At 40.9% G+C, this 17,782-nt stretch overlaps 1 protein-coding gene across 1 annotated transcript in view; it reads left to right on the forward strand.

Annotated features, from left to right (window-relative positions):
- STK31 (serine/threonine kinase 31) overlaps nucleotides 1-16,712 on the forward strand; it is a 50,765-nt gene extending 34,053 nt beyond the window's left edge. The window contains exons 13-23 of the mRNA XM_066629142.1: nucleotides 414-533; nucleotides 2,615-2,746; nucleotides 3,710-3,811; nucleotides 4,308-4,388; nucleotides 6,104-6,229; nucleotides 7,194-7,319; nucleotides 8,954-9,040; nucleotides 10,782-10,931; nucleotides 12,287-12,415; nucleotides 14,298-14,366; nucleotides 16,473-16,712. Coding sequence (XP_066485239.1) covers nucleotides 414-533; nucleotides 2,615-2,746; nucleotides 3,710-3,811; nucleotides 4,308-4,388; nucleotides 6,104-6,229; nucleotides 7,194-7,319; nucleotides 8,954-9,040; nucleotides 10,782-10,931; nucleotides 12,287-12,415; nucleotides 14,298-14,366; nucleotides 16,473-16,712 — 1,362 coding nt within the window. The remainder of the gene's footprint in view (nucleotides 1-413; nucleotides 534-2,614; nucleotides 2,747-3,709; nucleotides 3,812-4,307; nucleotides 4,389-6,103; nucleotides 6,230-7,193; nucleotides 7,320-8,953; nucleotides 9,041-10,781; nucleotides 10,932-12,286; nucleotides 12,416-14,297; nucleotides 14,367-16,472) is intronic.
- The last annotated feature ends 1,070 nt before the right edge of the window (nucleotides 16,713-17,782 follow it).

Here is a 17,782-nt window from a genome sequence, read left to right on the forward strand (position 1 = left end):
GGGTTTTAACTTTAGCAGGCACGCATGCCCATGCACAAAATGCTCCTCTGGTAACTTATAGTTCAACTAGAGCAATGTGGGGCAAGCCAGGAGGCATAATTTCAAATGAGAATGCTTTTTGATTACATTAATTTCTGTTAAATCAATTAAAACAGTTGACAGTCTTCTATAGCAAGATGTGCATTGTCCTGGAAAGTGTTACACAGGCTTCATCTAAACTGCTTGGTGGCCACTTAAGAACTGAGTACTGTATCTTCTACTTTGTTTTCCTTACTAGTAAAAATTGTTTCGTTGTCATGATCTCCTTTTTCTGTTCAGGACAGTGGCTTTAGCAAAGCTTCCAGTCTGTAGACTCTGACATACTTACAGCTGCATGAAGTTTGTCATCTATCTCTCTATTTGTCATTGTTTAGGAGCTAGATGAAGCTGATAAAAAAATAATGTTAAACGTGCATAATGAAGTTATGCTGAAAATCCACCAAGAGCAACATCTCTTAAATACAGTCTCTCTCAAGTATCTGGACAGTGTAGAGGTTAGTTTGTCATAGGTGACCATTCATTGTATGTATTCAGAAATGAAGCAAGCCATGTCTCTTTTCATCCAAGTTTCTGCTTCATTAACATTGAATCTTTTGTGTATGATATTCCCTTGAGGCAACTAATTTAGCTTTAACCTGGGGTTATTGGAACTAAATTTCAGTTTCTGGCCTCCATCTTGTAATTGCTGATCTCAAGCTTCTTTCAATATTGGGTCAAGTTTAGCAAGGTAATTAATTAGGTAATTAATAGTGCAAAAGCACAATTCTGTAAGACTTGGCCAGGAGCAGACAGTGAGGGAGGAAACTGGAGACTGAAAGATAAAGGGTTATTTGTCCCAAATAGCCTTGGCTGAAACAGACATATTAGAACTGGCTAACCAGAATGCAAACAGTTGTCTCAGAGCTGCTGTCTACAATACTAGGATGTATCAGTGAAGAATCCCCAGAAATACATAATTTGGCCATGCTGATAAGTGGGCAAGTGATGAATTGCCCAGAGCTATATGTGGGGAGGAAGTGGAAGATTCCAGGTTGAAGTGACCCCAGACCAGATGGAGGGAAAAGGTGAGAAGATGCAGTAGTACCCTCCTATCTCTCTGGATGATGAGGGCAGAAGGTGCTCCATCTTGGTACTTCTCCCAGTCTGGACTAGAATGTGGCAGGCCTGACCAGCCTTGGATAAGAGGACAGGGAGATGTATGAGTGAGGGAACAAATGCATTTGTGTGATAGCGTGGTGTCAACATTATATGTTTTAATCCATAAAACCAATTTTAATTGGCCCTGCTGTTCAGAGGTGGCTCTCTTCTACACTGTGGATAAGATTCCACTTTTCCCTCTCTGGGATTTGCATTGGGGAAGGCCTGATCAACCCACCCCACTTCACCTGGGATAGGTCTGAATTGAACCAGGGCTTGTTTTGGACCTATCAGATAAACTTACAGAGGGCAAGTCTGTTGTTGGCTATGATTCATGATGGCTATGTGCAATCTCCATGGTTCAAAACAGTGTACAGGTTGAGCCTCATTATTTGCGTGGGTTCCCATAACTCACTTGGGTGGCAAAAAAAGCACTAAAACAAATCCATTTAAAAAACAAAGTTCCCTTGCTCTGGTGATTTAAAAACAGCCTTGCTGACCTTTGTGATGTAAGATAAGAGTCATTAAGAAGACAATCCATCAGTCAGTCAGTCCTCCAAGTGCTTAGAAAGGCGCTTCGCTCAGCTCCTCCCTTCACCAGTGCAAAGTGATTACCTTTCTTTCATATGCTCAGGTAGAAGGGAGGGGTTGCTTGGAGAGAAGGATTGAAGGATTGTCAGCCAGCTGCCCCCCCCCTCATTAACAAGGCTATTGTTTAAAGGACTGTTCAGTTTTTTAAACTGATTTTAAAGGGGTGCATTTTTCCCCTTCTCCAGGGATGAGCACATTCCTTCTCATTTGCAGTGGCCATTAATGTTCAGTCAAATTCATGTATAAAAAATCAGTGTATAACAAGGCTGGATCTGTACTGAATCTCTGCATGCTTCTTCTGGTGTGGGGCAGGCTGTGACTTTCATGCCCTACTTGTGGGCTTTCTTGGAGATTCTGGTTATGGAAAATAGAATGTGGCATTTGATAGACCTTTCTAGTCTGCTGCTCTTACGTTAACTGGCATAGGAAAATGAGAAGCTAGTTTCCAGAGTGACGATTTGTAAGCATACTCCTGTAAATGAGGTGTATTATGCTTTTCTGAACCATATAGTTGTATACAAGGCTATTGGTCCAATCCTAAACAATCTTCTAGGGTTGATGCAGCTCAGAAGTAAGCAAACAAATATCACCTTATTGTGAAGAGGCCTCTGACTGCTCCCCAGCACCACCGGATGCAGTGTGCATCCTGTTGGGATAGCTGCATGGGAACTGAAAAGTTAGTTAGAATTGGGCTGCAAGACAACTCCAATATTATAATGCAACTCATATTTGTGTGCAAATATGTGCAAGTCCTCTTGCTCAGAACCAAAAGGGTGATATTAACATCCCTCAGTTTGTTACGCTAGAGTATATCCATCTGTTTCTTGAACATTATTTGTGCCTTTAGTTCAAAAAGCAGATTGTGGAGTGGATGGATACAAGCCCCAACATTGACAGCTTGCTAGCAATTAAGAAGAGACTGAAAAACCTGAAGGCTAAGCTGAGGTGGAAGCTGGTTGAAAAGCGCAACTTGGAGGAAGTATGGAAACAATTCTACTGTTCATTGTTTAAGGCTTTTCTGTCTCAATTTGCCGATGAGGGAAAGTATTCTTTCCCCCACTAGTCTGAAAACAAATTGATGGGTATGCTTATATTGTATGCACTTGGGAAATGTGTTTTACCCAAAAATTTAATTATTCACATGAAATCTACACAGATAAAAGCTAAAGGAAAACCAGATTGAAATGTATAAAGCAAAAAATAAGGTGGGGGTGAAGACCAGTTGTTCAATATGAAGTAGAAAATACTTAGACAATATTTCTCTCACTGCAGTGGGAGGGTAACCTAAGGAAGTCAATGGGAAGTTTCTGTAATGCCATTGGTCATACATCTATAAACAACAAAAAGTCTGGTTTTTCCTTTTGTGTGTGGTAGAGACAGTAGGGTATAATTATGCTTTACATGAAAGCATTTTTTTTTTCTGATCTCCATCTTGGAAAGAACCTGTGAATTCCAAATTCACTTCAAGTGAAAAAAAAACTGCAGTGGTTTAGATCAGGGATTACTAGTGTCATCAGCCTTGGGAGATCAGACCCCCCCCCCCCACACACACACCTTCTCCCCTGGCTAACAGGGCCCTCCTTCACTGGAAAATGACTAGTAGACATGCAATTTGACCCTGGTGTGTGAAAATGCTACTTGATATTTGTCAATAAATTGCTTTGTGAAGAAATTACTGATGGCGGTTGGCCATTGTATTGGGTCCCTGTGCCTTTTCTATTGACTCCTTTTTAATGTTGCATTGAGAACATTGCAGGAAATAAATAATCTTTTAGTGGTATTAACTTTGTTAGGAGAAAAGCAGGACAGCACATCTGATTGAGGCCTCCAGCCTACAATGTACTGAGAATAAGTGGCATTCTCACTTAATAATAGGTGTTGATTTTATCTGGTCCAAAGATATTTTAATTTTGAGGTAGTCACTTTATATTTTGGCTTCCAGTCTGATGATTACAACAAATTGGAAATGGAAAAAATAAAAGAAGAACTCACCAGACTACGAAATACTGTCTTTCAGGAAATATACCAGGAACAAGAAGAATATGTAAGTGCTCAACTTCATAAGCACTGTTTACGCTAAGTAATTGTATCAACCAAATTTTCATTTTGCATAAAGTATTGCATGTGTTTCTGCAAGAGGAACTCAAAAGAACAATTTTGATTTCTGTTCATCAGTTAAGTTAATGTCCATCAGTACAATTGGTACATCAAGGGACTATCATGGATGCAGAGAAACAATGATAAATGTAGCTGTTGCATATTAAGTCCTCTTCAGTATGACTGGCCTAGGTAAGAATAAGGTGGAAATCTGGGTATCTTTTTTGACTCTTCATTTATGAATACATATGGTGGGAAGAGAGTCTGTTTTCATAGTGTGGAGATACTACTTAGTCGCTAGTGTTTAGCAATGTATCATTTCCTTATTGAAAGCCTACCACTTGTGGTATTGTAGAACAAAATAAGTTAGTCTAATTTCCAACATATCACTGCGTGTTCTTTTCATGCTGAGATGAGAAACAGCAGACTTTCCTCTAATGTAGGAGAAGATTACTCATTTGGTGCAGAAATGGTTCCCTGAGCTACCACTCCTTCATCCAGAAGCCGGAATTCTGAAATATATTGTAAGTTGCTTTTGTTTCTGGGAAAGAAGAATTGAGAAAACTGTGGCTGATCTACATTATAGGTTGTATGATAAATAGTTGGTTAGGCCTGATTAATTGCTTTCAGACCCTTCATTGACATTCGAGATAACAAGTTTGGAGTTAAACAGGCTACTGTGTATTGACTTGTCTACAGAACAAACTTGCAGTGGTCCTAACTGTGTTACAACTCCACCTCTTCTAGTATGGCTTCCTTTTCTTGAGGGAAAACTTCAGCTTCTCTCTGCTCCTCCATGAGTGTTCCCATCCTGGCTATAAGCTGACCTTTGCCCATGATGATCACATGCCAACTGTCAAGGGGACTGGGGAAGATCTGGATTGTACTATTCTCCCTCCCCTGCCAAGGAGCCTATTAGGTTTACAATCTTTACAATCCTTTTAGGTTTACAAACTTTACCATCAATGGACCAGGTGTTTCCAGGCAGATTCCCTGAGCTAAGAAACCTCTTGGGACTAGTTTTGGCCACCCCTCCATTATCCATTCCACTTCCCCAGGATGCACACTAATCCCTACCTGCAGCATACCTGCCATTTGTAACCACCTGGCTAAGAAAAAACACCAAATCCACTTGGCCAGTCTGAAGTAGATGGAAAACCTTCAGAGCAGTCTGGCAGGGGAGCAAAAACTTCCAATCTGACCTCCAGTGAACTATTGGCTAATTCTGGACTGATCTGGATGGGTCGGAGGGGCTATTTGCATTAAACTGCTTAGGCAGCAACATAAGCTGCCCAGGTTCCACCCCCCACCCTGGTCATCAAGGCAGAACCAATAGGATGCTGCTGTTACTGCTTGCCATGGGAGGGTTAGGCAAAATACTCATCCACCCCACAATACCTTGTTTGTTCTAGTTCCATTAATTTCAGTGGAACTGAACTTAGATCAGATGAACTTAGGCTATAATCTGCCGAGTTTGCTGAGGCCTAGAGATCTGGTCTAGAGGGTAGAGCCTCTATTTGCCTGAAGATAACATCCACAGGTCGCCAGTTCGAGGCCACCGGCACCTTGCGACCTTGAAGCAGCTGACAAACTGAGCTGAGTTATTCCATCTGCTCTGAGCGTGGGAGGATGGAGGCCAGAATGTGAAACCAGATCAGAAAGAAACATCTGAATGTTGTGGTTCTTGAAAGATAGAACCTTCTTTCAATTGTAAAAATCCCTACGGGGATTTAAATAGCCTGTCTATGTAAACCACCTTGAATAAAGTCTTGAATAAAGACCAAGAAAGGCAGTATATAATGTATTATTATTATTATTAGTAAGTAAGTCTCAATATGTGGTGTAATCCTATGCAGGTTTACTCAGAAGTAAGTCCTCCACTCTTCAGTGAGGCATACCCCAGGGAAGCATGCATTGGCTACAATCCTATGTACCTTTTCCTGAGAGACAACTCCATTGAGTAGAATGGGACTTTCTTCAGAGCAAACATGCATAGGATTAAAATAGGAAGCCTTCCATATCAGGTGTTCTGGGAGTTGTCTGGATGCTTCTCATCCTCCACTGTCCCCTCCAGGCCAAACTGCAACTAGAAAGATCAATTATGTTGTTCACTCAGAGTGCAATTTACTATGTTTGGGTTAGATATGTGCTTTCATTCTTTTGGAACTCTGAAAATGTTTAAATTTGTGCAATGTTGGGATGTATAAGGCTACTGGTATAATTGATGTATGTTGTCTAGAACTCGGAAGGACTCCTGACAGTCAGTCTGGAACGTGATCTTCTTGAAGCTGAACCAATGAAGGAACTAAGCACAAAACGTCCTTTGCTTTGTTCAGTAGTTCAAGGAAAGAAGGTTCTCCTAAAGGTAGACTGATTTACAAGTCTTTTAACCATTATTAGCAGACAAGCTATTTGTTGGGCTGTTCATTTTTTGAAAAAATCAGCTGAACTAAGTTCCTTCTTTTTTTGTAAGAGTGGTATTGTTGCAAAGTTTTGCTATTAAAAAACAGCTTGTCATGTAGCATAAAGGCTCTTGTGTGGAATAACAAAAAGGACCTAGTCTTTGCTGCACATCCATAACTATCCATAGAGTTAACTTGGAAACTATCCACAGAGTTAGCTGGGTTGTAGCCTATATTGGTAATCAATAATTTTCCAGTCCCCCCTTACCAACTTTTGGATGTGTCTAAAGCCCCCTAATGCTGTGGTTGTGAGCAGGGCTACCAAGAATTTCCTGAAGTTTGACAAATGCTACTTCCTCTTACCTGATGATGTGCCAGCCTCTCCCACTTTCTGAATTGGGGTGGGGGGAAGAGGGGGACAGAATGGCCCATCTGTGAGGCAGATTGAGATGGTTACCCGTCTCTGTCACTCCTTCTCCTGCTATTCCCTGGATTGAAAGAGGAAGAAAAGGATGGAGCAGAAGTGGAGGAGCAGTGGGTTACAGCATGGCACACTCTCTTCTCCACACTTTCTCTTCTGCTTCATTCACCTCTTCCTTTTTCAGTCCAGTCAGTAGCAGGAGGAGGGATGATGATGGGTGACTACCCGAGTGCCTCATGGATGGACCAGATCTGGATTTGAAAAATAGCAATATTCATTTAAGGTTATTGAAATTAGTGCTATAAATTCAAAAAGATAACTGAAGTCTTATCATTAACCTCAATACAGTGTTGATAAAGTAATTTGGGATACAAGGTTGCCTCCAGCTCAAGGCTTTAGGGTACTTAACTTTTCTAAGGATCTCCCTAGGAATGCATGTTTGCCTAATGGAAAAGAGATACTTCAGAGTGTAGCCTTGTAATTAATAGAATTATTTACTTTCTCAGGGATATGTTGTAGATATGAATACAGAAATGGGAGCAATAGAACGAGCAGCAAAATATCACAAATGCTGGAAGAAATTGAAAGAAGAATCTGGTTTAATGCAGCTCATGTTCTTGTTTTTGAGCAAGGCAAGTTATAAACCACGTGCAAGTTTGTTGTTTGTCATTGAAGGTCTTTGTAGAAATGACTCCACTTTTATAGATCTACTTGAATCACCTCAGACGCTCACCCATAAGTCGATCCCACAGATAAGTCGGGGCAGGTTTTCTATGGCCCTCGGATAAGTCAGGGGTTAAACTTAGGGGGGTGTCTGACTATAGTTTTGTCTGATTTTACTCGAGGCCAGATCCTGAAAAATAACCCACAAAGTAAGTGGTTACCACTAATTGTTACCTAAGAACTGTGGTCTCTAATTTATTAAAAATATAGTAAAAGATCATAATATACATCTTTATTCTTTTTAAATTCTGGTCTTCATCACCTTTTTGTAAGCACTATCAGAGTAAGTGCACTGTAAACAACATACCAGTAAAACAGTGGTTCCCAACCTGGTATTCATGTTCTCCCAGGGACACTCAACAGGACCTTTAGGGGTACTTGAAAAAGAATGGAATAATGGTAGAAAAAGGCAGGTCATGCTCCAGAATGCCTTGCAAGACAGGAATGCCTTGCAGGGACCAGCAAGGCAGGAAGGGAGGGCTACCTCCCTTCCTGCCTTGCTGGTCCTTGCAAGGCATTCCTTGCTGTGGCATTAGTTGGCTATGAAAGCCCCACCAATAGCTAGTTTTTGGTCATCAATTCATGTATGAACCAGTGATTGAAAACCAGCACAGTAAAAAAGCTGAAACATAATATGGAAAGTGATCAATCGCCCAGAATCTCTTAGCACACTTCTGGTGCAAAACATTGCAAAGGCAGAGTCTTCTGTTCTTCAAACAGATAAAAAGAGAAAACACTATGATAAATACATGAAGTCTGGGCTTTCATATGGAGGAGATGAGGGTTTGTATTAATAATTATAAACATTTTGCTAATATGAAGGGTACAATTTATGGAAATTTGCTGCCAAGTGATATGCAAGTGAAAAGGGTTGGGAACCACTGCAGGAGATCCATGAATCAAATCCACCTTTAGGGTGTCTGGTGTGTTAAGCCAGAAGCTCTACATACAACATACAACCCATAACACATAACTGGGAGTGTGCAATTCAATTCACAGCAGAGAGATGCAGCTGCATATATTGGCAACCCTTTTAACTCAGAAGTAGACCCACTGCTTTCCATGGGTGTTATTCTTAAGTAAGGGTGCATTGAATTGTAGCCTGCTTCAGATGGAAAGGATTCCCATCTTGGTGTTTCAAAAAACAGACCTGCTTTGCAAGCATTTGCCAAGCAGAACCAGGCTGCAGCAGAAGGAAGGAGAATAAAAGGTTAACAAATTGCTTTTAAGGAGCTGTGCCTGCCTGCTGCTTGAGAAACTTGGCACCTGTCTGCCACTTGAGAAACAAAACTTTTCAGAGTTGAAAGGCTTTGCCCTCTGATTGACCCAGAGATAAGGCAAAGTGATAATTGGAGCTTGATTACTTGGCCAAAATTTCAGGTACTATAGGCGAGTATCTATGGTAATATATTCAACAGAAAATCCATACCAAATGTAAAAAGCATCTGATTTTTTTTTAAGGATGACTTGCAGTGAAACAATATTAGAAACCTGTAGAATTTTGACATCTAATGATTTCCCCCCCCTTTTTTTTTTGGTAAAGTCTGATCCTGTAGCATATCTTATGGTTCCATATTATGCTGAAGCAAGTTTGGGCATACTGCAGACTAGCACAACATTGACTCCAGTGGTAAGTATTGTATGACGGTTTGAACCATCAGTGCATGCATGCAAAAGATTCCAGAATCAATCCCTTGGCATCTTCGCATAGGACTGAGAGAGACTCCTGTCTGAAACTCTTGGGTGTTGCTATCAGTCATTGTTGATAGTACTAAGCTAGATGAACCAATGTCCTGGCTCAGTGGATGGCAGCTTTCTATGTAATATACAAGTGTGCACTGTTGTGCTGTATCCTGTTCTAGATAGGAGAATGGGATGGTGATCTTTCCATAGCAGGATCTTGGGCAAATCTGATAGGAAACCGAGTTTGGATACTGTGATCTGAAGGGCTCAGATGTTCAGCACGGATCTGAAGATCTTGGTTTGTGCCAGCTACTTGGGGAGGCTGGCTCTGTACCTTCCTTCCAAAGAGCCTTCAGAGTCCTTACCTTAGTGTTTACAAACCATCTTAAAAGCCCAGAGCTCTCAAGGGAGTCCTTGGAATCTGAAGAGAGGGGACAGCAGAATTCTCAGGCCAGGATAGTGGATCTGGTTCCTGAGGTTCTCTTCATTACACAGGATCAGGTGACTCAGGGAGTTCTTCAGGGGTCTTTGCCTTCCCCAATTGGCCTTCCTTCTTAGGTCTCCCACCATGTCCTTGGACTGAAAGGGTTTTAATTCTGAGTTCATGAAGTGTGTGTGCTCACTGTCTGCTAATAACCAGTTTCTGCCCAGCCCACAGATGTACGCATTTGATCCCTGTTGCATATATGCAACGTTGGACAGAAATGACTTAATTAACTCGGTTGTGGTGATCCCAGGAGCTTTGATGTACATACCCCTTAGCCTGATATCTTTATGGATCGGTCACATGTACTTTTTTAAAAATTGCATTTGGACTTTAAGGCCAAATAAACCATTGGTACCTGATTTTTTTTTTTTGATTAATACTTGGTCCTTAATTTGTGGTTTGGCCACTATTGAATTTTGCTTTTATTGCAAGAAATGAAATATTCTCGTAATGTTTATGTATTCATGGTCCAGTTTCCATTACAACATGACAATTAAGAAGCTGCATCTCCTCCATTGTTGATTTAAGTGAGTTCTGCAATGGTTTTTATTTGATAATTTGTGTGTGTGTGTGTGTGTGTGTTTTCATATAACCTTGGAATGAAACAAAGACAGCATTCAGGATCTATTAGGAAAGTTAATCTCCAGTCATGTGTGTACTCTGCCTTTCCTCTTTTTTCCCCATGGAGATGGTGCCTGGGAGTTTTCCGATCATGGTGGGGACTTGGCACGATTTTACCATTCCATTCAAGTAGTTTTTTTCATGGTTGGAGGGAAAACAATAAGTGAGAGGGCTTGGATGTATGGGCTTCTTATTTCCGAGTACTGTTTTGCATCTTCAGAGGAGACTACGGATGGTCTGAGTGGAGACTAAATTTCATGTTCTCTGATGTCCTTTACCAGTTATTTAGCAGTTGCTCCATATCCTGATAAATGAGGCATTTGTCTGAAATATGTAGCAATTTTGATAGTCTTAACATGCAGATGTGAAGCCATTGTGTAGTGTGAAATATTGGTGCATACATCCTTTTTAACCCAATAACCAAATTCCATAAGTTACTTTGTCCTGATTTTTTAAAACTTGAAGTTTTAATAAGTCCAGTGGGTATGTTTTATAAACATTCTTGAAAATTTATGGGAATAATCTGGGATTCATAATAAGAGTAAGTTCATATTTTGGCTTTTTTCATTATTTAAATTAGGAAACCATGAAAGTAATGAAAGGAGTAGCCTGTGGCCTGCATACGCTACATGGAGCTGATATTGTGCATGGATCCTTGCATGAAAACAATATATTTGCTGTAAACAGAGAACGAGGAATTGTTGGAGACTTTGATTTCACTAAATCAGAGGTAGAGGAGCAAATTTTTGTGAAGAAACAGACACAGTACTTGGATGTTGGTCAGAGTTTCTCATATTCTATTTGGTCATGAAGTTTTCCACTATTGATGCTAAGTAAAATCAAGTGGTTTTCTAATGGAATAATTCTTGATAACATTATCTTCTGAGGCTGCTTCTTTGATGGTACTATTGTGCCATTCAGACCCATTTGGAAGCAACCTATAAAGTACTAGAAACTACCATAATTTGGGTCGGTTTACACCAAGTGGCTTGCCACTTGCGAATTTGAGAACATGGGTGTCAACAAGGTATCTGCCATGCTTCCTGCTTGTAGCTCAGGGGTCTCCAAACCCAACCTGGGGGCTAGAGGCGGCCCGCAGCGAGCCTCTATCTGGCTTGTGGCCAGCCTCTTGTCTCCTGAAAGCCTCTGATCCACTTGACTGAACATGACCAGAGCTGTGCTCTGATTGTATCTGGAGGGTGTTCTGAGGGCCAGAGAGGCTGATTGAATGAGCCCACTCATTCATTTATCTAAGTTCCATCTCTAATTTATTTATTTAAATTTTATATTTAAATTTTTTTCCGACCCTTAGCACTGTGCCAGATATTTCATACGAGCCTCTGGCCAAAAAGTTTGGAGACCCCTGTTCTGGCTGGTTGCCACCATCATTGCATCTTTTTAACTAATGGTGGGTTTTAATGATAGGAGATATATGTGCAACTTTTGTATCGGGAATGGATGCGGCCATGCTACAGTTTGGGCTGTGGAAGCTGCACAAACATCTCCCTACAGCTGGTAACCAGAGTTCCCTATAAGGCGTCTGCACTGATGTGCGGACCTCTTCTGTAGCTGTGCGGCATCACAACTGCATTGCAACACCACTTCTAGACAGTCAGTGATCACTTCACCGGCAGGCTTCCAGGCTGCCAAGCTCCATGGTCACTCAACTGCACACCTTACAGGGAACAGTGTTTGTAACCCTTTTAATGCTGAGAAGAGAATGCTACTCATGTAGGCTCTTCAGCAGAGCATTGGGTCTCTGAGTAGTTGGGGGTGGAAGAAACACAGAGGGAGTGTGTGGTGACCCCTCATGTAATTCTGTGCAAAATGCAGAGCCTGCATTTTGTACATGTTACATATGATCTCTCCTGATATTAACGGGCTATTGGATAATGTAAGACAGATACATTCTGCAGTGAACGAAGAGCAGTGCTAGTGTGGAGATCCTCAGTGTGTTCAGTGCTCTGACTGCTTCCTGTCAGGAGGTGGGATGATTTTCTGACCTGTTGAGTCTTATACACATTGTGCATCTTTAGGAGGTTGTGGGTTCAATGTAATCTCACCCTTCAGATATTTTTGTTTTAGGGTCAGCGTGCATCAGTGAATTATGTGGCACTGAATGGTTTGCTGAACTTAACTGCTCCAGAAGTAAAAAAGGGACAGCCACATTCTCCAGCCTCAGATATGTATGCTTATGGTTGTCTGCTATATTGGGTATGTATTTCTGCATTTTGTGCAGTCATTTTCATGATCTTTGAAGGATGACTTTTCTTTACTGCATTTATTAGTTTTATTGGGTTATATCCTAAAGATACTTCTGTGTGAATGAAAGGCACTTTGGTTTGCATAAGGTGGGATTGTAATTTTTCTTTTCCAAACCTTGGCAGTTCCCCACATGTACCCCACTAAAGACTGAACTGTGAATTAGGATTTTCCCAGTTTGAGTTTCACTTCTGTGATGAACTCACTAGGTGGCCTTAGGCAAACTACTCCTTTTCAATCTCTCCTTCCCAGCTGCAATAATGAGGATAGTTGTACCCACCTGCAATGGTACCTAGTGCTACTGATACGTAGGGTAGGTTGCCCCTTCCACCCTGCCCTTGGCTGCTCAAAGCCGCTGGTAGACCTGGCCCCTTGGGGTGCCCTACCCAAAGGCCAGGTCTACCCAGCATTCAAAGAGACAGACATGCTGGCACCCCCTTATTGTATGAACATGGGCCAAACCGTCCCTCCTGGCCCACCTTTAGTATGCTACTGCCCACCTGGGATTCCATCAAGGTAATGCATGTGATGTGCTTTATATACTCAAAGTGCTGTGCAAACATTAAATCTTATTTATTGTGATAGGCAGCTAAAAGGTATAGATAACAGACTGCTATTGACAACTGTATAGGATCAAGAATACTGGACTTTATCTGCCTCACTTTATGTTGCTCTTTCTATTTGATGCTAATACTGTATTCTGGGACATTCACTTTGTGCAGTTGCAATGAGGAAAACCAGAAATGGCAATAGTTTTGCTTTTAGAAATGTTCTGGGACAGTGTTTCTCAGACTGTGTGCCGGGACCTACTAGGTGGTTTGTGAGCCAATTTTAGGTGGGTCCCCATTCATTTCAGTATTTTATTTTTAATATATTATCTTATTGATGCTACTGTTGTATGTGACTGCATTTTGGGAAATGTTACAGATTAACAGGCTACTATATATATGTTTTTAACAATGGTAGTATATGGGACTTACTCCTGGGTTAGTGGATAGGATTGCAGCCTAGGATTGTCAAAAAATTTTTTGCTTTATGATGTCACTTCTGGTCATGACATCACCTCTTGTGGGTTCTGACAGATTCTCATTATAAAAAGTGGGTCCCGGTGCTAAAAGTTTGAAAACCACTATTCTAGCAACTAGTTCTTATGAAAACTGAAATTGTTATGACAAAGGAGTAGCAGAAATCAAACTGAAGATGGTAATCTGGGCTGATTCTTAAATCCTGCAAGCCACCTTGCAGGGGAAAATTAGGATATAAATATGTTAAATATACAGTTTAGGAACTGGGCTAGGAGAAAGCTGATTAAAGATGCAGGTTAAGGCAGTAGGAGATGGGGGTTGGACTTCACTTCTTTCTCCCTTGTAGACTCTGCAGCTGCTCCCCCCCCCCCACGGTATATGTGAATATTCTTATTGTAGATTGTGATCTTATGTAGGCTTCCTTGAGCACCTAACGGTGCATGTCTACTTAGAAGTAAGTCTCACTGAATTCAGTTGGACTTGACAGTAAGTGTGTAGGATTGCAGTTTTTGTTAGTAGGTGAATGGCTGCCTTGTTGCATTTTTCATTTGGCCCTTGTATCTTGTAATAAATATGACTTTACATGTTTCGCTTTTACAATACTGTAGCTGATTTTTTTGTTGCTCTTCAGACGGCATGAAGTTCAGAGCATAAGCAGAATACTTGAAACTGCATAGAAGACTGATAATACAATAATGTAAAAAGTCACTATGTATAGCATTCTATTTTAAAATGATTGAAATCACAGCAAAGTTCAGTTCTCTGAAACTTACATTTTAGGTAATTGTGTCATATTTAAACATTTGCAGTTGTTAATTGGAAACCAGGAATTTAAAATGGGTGAAGATGGAGTTCCTCAAATAGATGGCCTTAATATGGTATGTGTGTTTCTGTATCTAAGTGAAATCTTTCAGATAATAGGGCAGAACTTGCTAATTTTTGTTTAATATCTAAAGATGGATCTCTTAATTAAATAGTGTGAGTGGAAGAACACTTGACAAATCAAACCTTTGCATGTCTACTTAGAAGTAAGTCTCACTGTGTTTAATGGTGCCAATTGGAAGGAGGGATGATTCCTTTTTCATGTTCTGGGTATTGTAGGAATCAAAAGAGGACAAACCATCCATCCTTTTCTCTTCTGTATATTGTTTGAAGAAAGGAGAAAACTCCCACTGGCATCAGTGAAGGAGGCATCAGTGAGGTGCTGTGTATGCTATCTCCAAAAAGTCTTTCCTGAGTATAGTTAAACACCTTCCTTGAGTTCTCTGCACATAGTCACAGAACATAGTGGGGATGGTTGGTGGTTGTAAATAATGGCTTGGCTAGTGTCAGGGTCCTGAGGGGGGCTGCTAGCAATTGCACGCTGATCCAGGGCAGTAGCACCTACTGTAGCAACATCTAGTGTAGCATCTAGTAGCATCTAGTGTACTGTAGTCCCTTCCTGTTTCCCTCTCTTCCCCTTGTTTGGACACAAAACTTACTGGGGAAAAGTCTTGATAGTTTGAATCTGCTGCCTCCGACTTAGGAGATCAAGCTAGCCATGGGCAGAATTCCCTCCTAGAACAATACTGAACTTCAGTGGTCTCTATCAAAATCACTCTCACAGTAGCACCTGCAGAGCAAGGTGATGTACCCACTGATGTTCTCTTAAGGCAGACTCAGAATAATATGCCAAGAGTTTATTAAAAAGTTGTATAAAAGCAAAAGGAGATAAAATAAAGTGAACAAGAAATGAAAGCAATGAGCATTATGATTAGAAAAGTTTTTCCACCTGCAATCATATCAATGGCCAACAGATGGTGCTGAGGTGCTACAGAATCTCATGCGTGCATTGTTAACTCTGAGCTCTTGCTTTTATTTTATGCAGTTTTATTTACTTTATAATGCAAGACCACCGCACATAGGACAAGCATAAAATCTTACAGTTTCTGCATAATACTGATTCTTGCCTTTGTTCCTGGATGATGGAAATACCACCATTATTCCACTCACAGTCATAGATAGAGTAGGCACTCCCCTGTTGGTTGGTTGGTTGGTTGATTCACTGCCTTTCTCCCCGAAGGGACCCAAGGCAACTTACAACAATAATTTAAAAGAATGCAAAAAAAAGGAAACACAATTAAAAACATGATTAAAAACACATTTACAGCAAACAGATGTTGATGCGCAGTGAGGAAATAGAAGGAGTTTCTGGTTGGTTGGGGCTTTATCCCCTCAATTAAAATGACATTCTCTGTTACCTGATCTCTACCTAAAGGAGGGCCAGCTTCCTGAAACTAAATCAGCTTGTTTAACCATTCTTGGCTGTTATGAACCCAATTTGCATTCCCTCCCCTTCTGACAACCTATCTATAATTTGCATCCTAGCTCTGGTGAACACAGACTGGGTTATTGAGTTCCAGCTTGAGTTAAGATTGAGTTTAAGTACATAAAGAAATGGACCAAAATGCAACACACACTAAGTACATATGTGCCCCCTTATCTGCTAGAGATCTATTCTGGAACCCCCTGCGGATAACTGAAACCGCAGATATGGGTAAACGTGGTCTGTCCATCGTGGTCTGAACCATCCGGAGGTGGCTTCCCTCCTCTCTGGAGGGGCTCCTAAATTCAGCAGAGGCCACTGACATCCATCCACAGCCTCCCCCAAGTTCAGACTGAGCTATAGAGCTCAAAACGTCTGCGGTCAGAGCTCTCCTTGCCTCCAGAAAAGACATGAGCAGAGGGGGCCCCCGCGGACCCAATACTCGGATAACAATCTGCAAATATCGGATCCATGGACACGGGAATCCTGTATAGTGATTTCATGGCTGCTAGTAAAGTCAGTCCAAACACACTGGCCTACCTGTTGCTGTTTGACTAGTTCCTATATAAATAACTTCATATGATTAAAAGCAATGGACAAGTTTCAAATTGGTAACTAGTATCTCTTGATGGCATTTTGTTTCATTTTTACATTAAGTTTTTTTTTTAAAATTTTTAAGGATGATAAAGTTAAGAATCTACTTCTAAATCTCCTCTGCTGGAACAATCGACTTACGTCAGAACAAGTGCTGAATGATGACTGTTTCCTGTTGCCAGAGGTCATCCCAGTTCCATCTGAAAATGAACCAGCTAAATATGAAAATGGAGAGGAGAGAACAGGCAATGAAGTTGATTCTGAAGACAAGCCAGACAATGAGATGGAACTTTCTTCAGAGAATATGGATCAAGATAGCTGTTAATATGCAAGAATACAAAGTTGAATTAAATAAAACTACTATTGTGTGGGGAGTCCAAAAGTGGATTCTCTAGTACTGAAACTTTAAAACTGCGGAAGAATCCAGAAGCACAGCCACCACATGTTTAGTTACACATTTGTACTTCAGATTAAATATCTTGAACGTTAGTAAGCATTTACTTTCCTGCATTGAACTTGGTTTGCATATAACTAAATGGATTTAACATACATTGAGGATATTTGGTACCCAAGGTGTGGTTTCAGTTTCGTGAATGTCTAATTTTTTCTTCGTTGCCCAATATCTCACTTGTTTTCCTGGGTTTATAGGTATTCCTTGTCTCAGTGCAAGAAGCTTGTCAGTTTACCTAGGAAACTGTTCGAGTCTCTGAACAGGAAGGTCTTAGCTCAGCTCTAGTGATCAGGTAGACCAATCCATTTAGAAGAACTTTCTGGTGTTTCATGTCTGCGGGATTGCTGATGTGCCACCTGGTTAGCCAACCCAATAATATTCTCCACAATGAGCACTGAAAAGCTTTACCTACCTATTCCACAGAAGATCGAAAGCATCCGAATCTGAAAGAGCCTTGTCTCATATCTTAACAATCACCAGTAACTTGGCTAGTTGTTGGCTGCATCTGAAAACTAATGTTGCTGAACTGCAATGCTTGTACATTTAGCTTCTGGTTCAATTCCTGACAGTTGTAGGGAAGACATTGATGTTTGTTTTATTGTTTGTGGTAGATCTTGAGACTAGATGTGAAAACATCAGTGTGTGCTTATAAAAGAGACTGGTGGTTTTTTTTCATTTCAAACAATATCTGGCCATTAGGTGTTCTCAACTGGGTACTTTTCAGTAGCCTAACTGCCTGCAGCAAGTATATGATGGGTGGGTGGTGGTAAGGGCTTACAACACTGGTTCAAGTTGATCATTACTATTTAAAGTACAGTGCAACTTTTACATTATGGGTGGGGGAAAGTCGAGCCATTTCTAAGTGTGGATCATTCTGTTGTCCACTTACAGTCCTGTGGGGCTGTGTCTCTGTGTTGACAGGTCTTCGTGGTTGCGTATTTCGT

The sequence above is a fragment of the Tiliqua scincoides genome, chromosome 5 (assembly GCF_035046505.1).
Source record: "Tiliqua scincoides isolate rTilSci1 chromosome 5, rTilSci1.hap2, whole genome shotgun sequence".
Classification (NCBI taxonomy): domain Eukaryota; kingdom Metazoa; phylum Chordata; class Lepidosauria; order Squamata; family Scincidae; genus Tiliqua; species Tiliqua scincoides.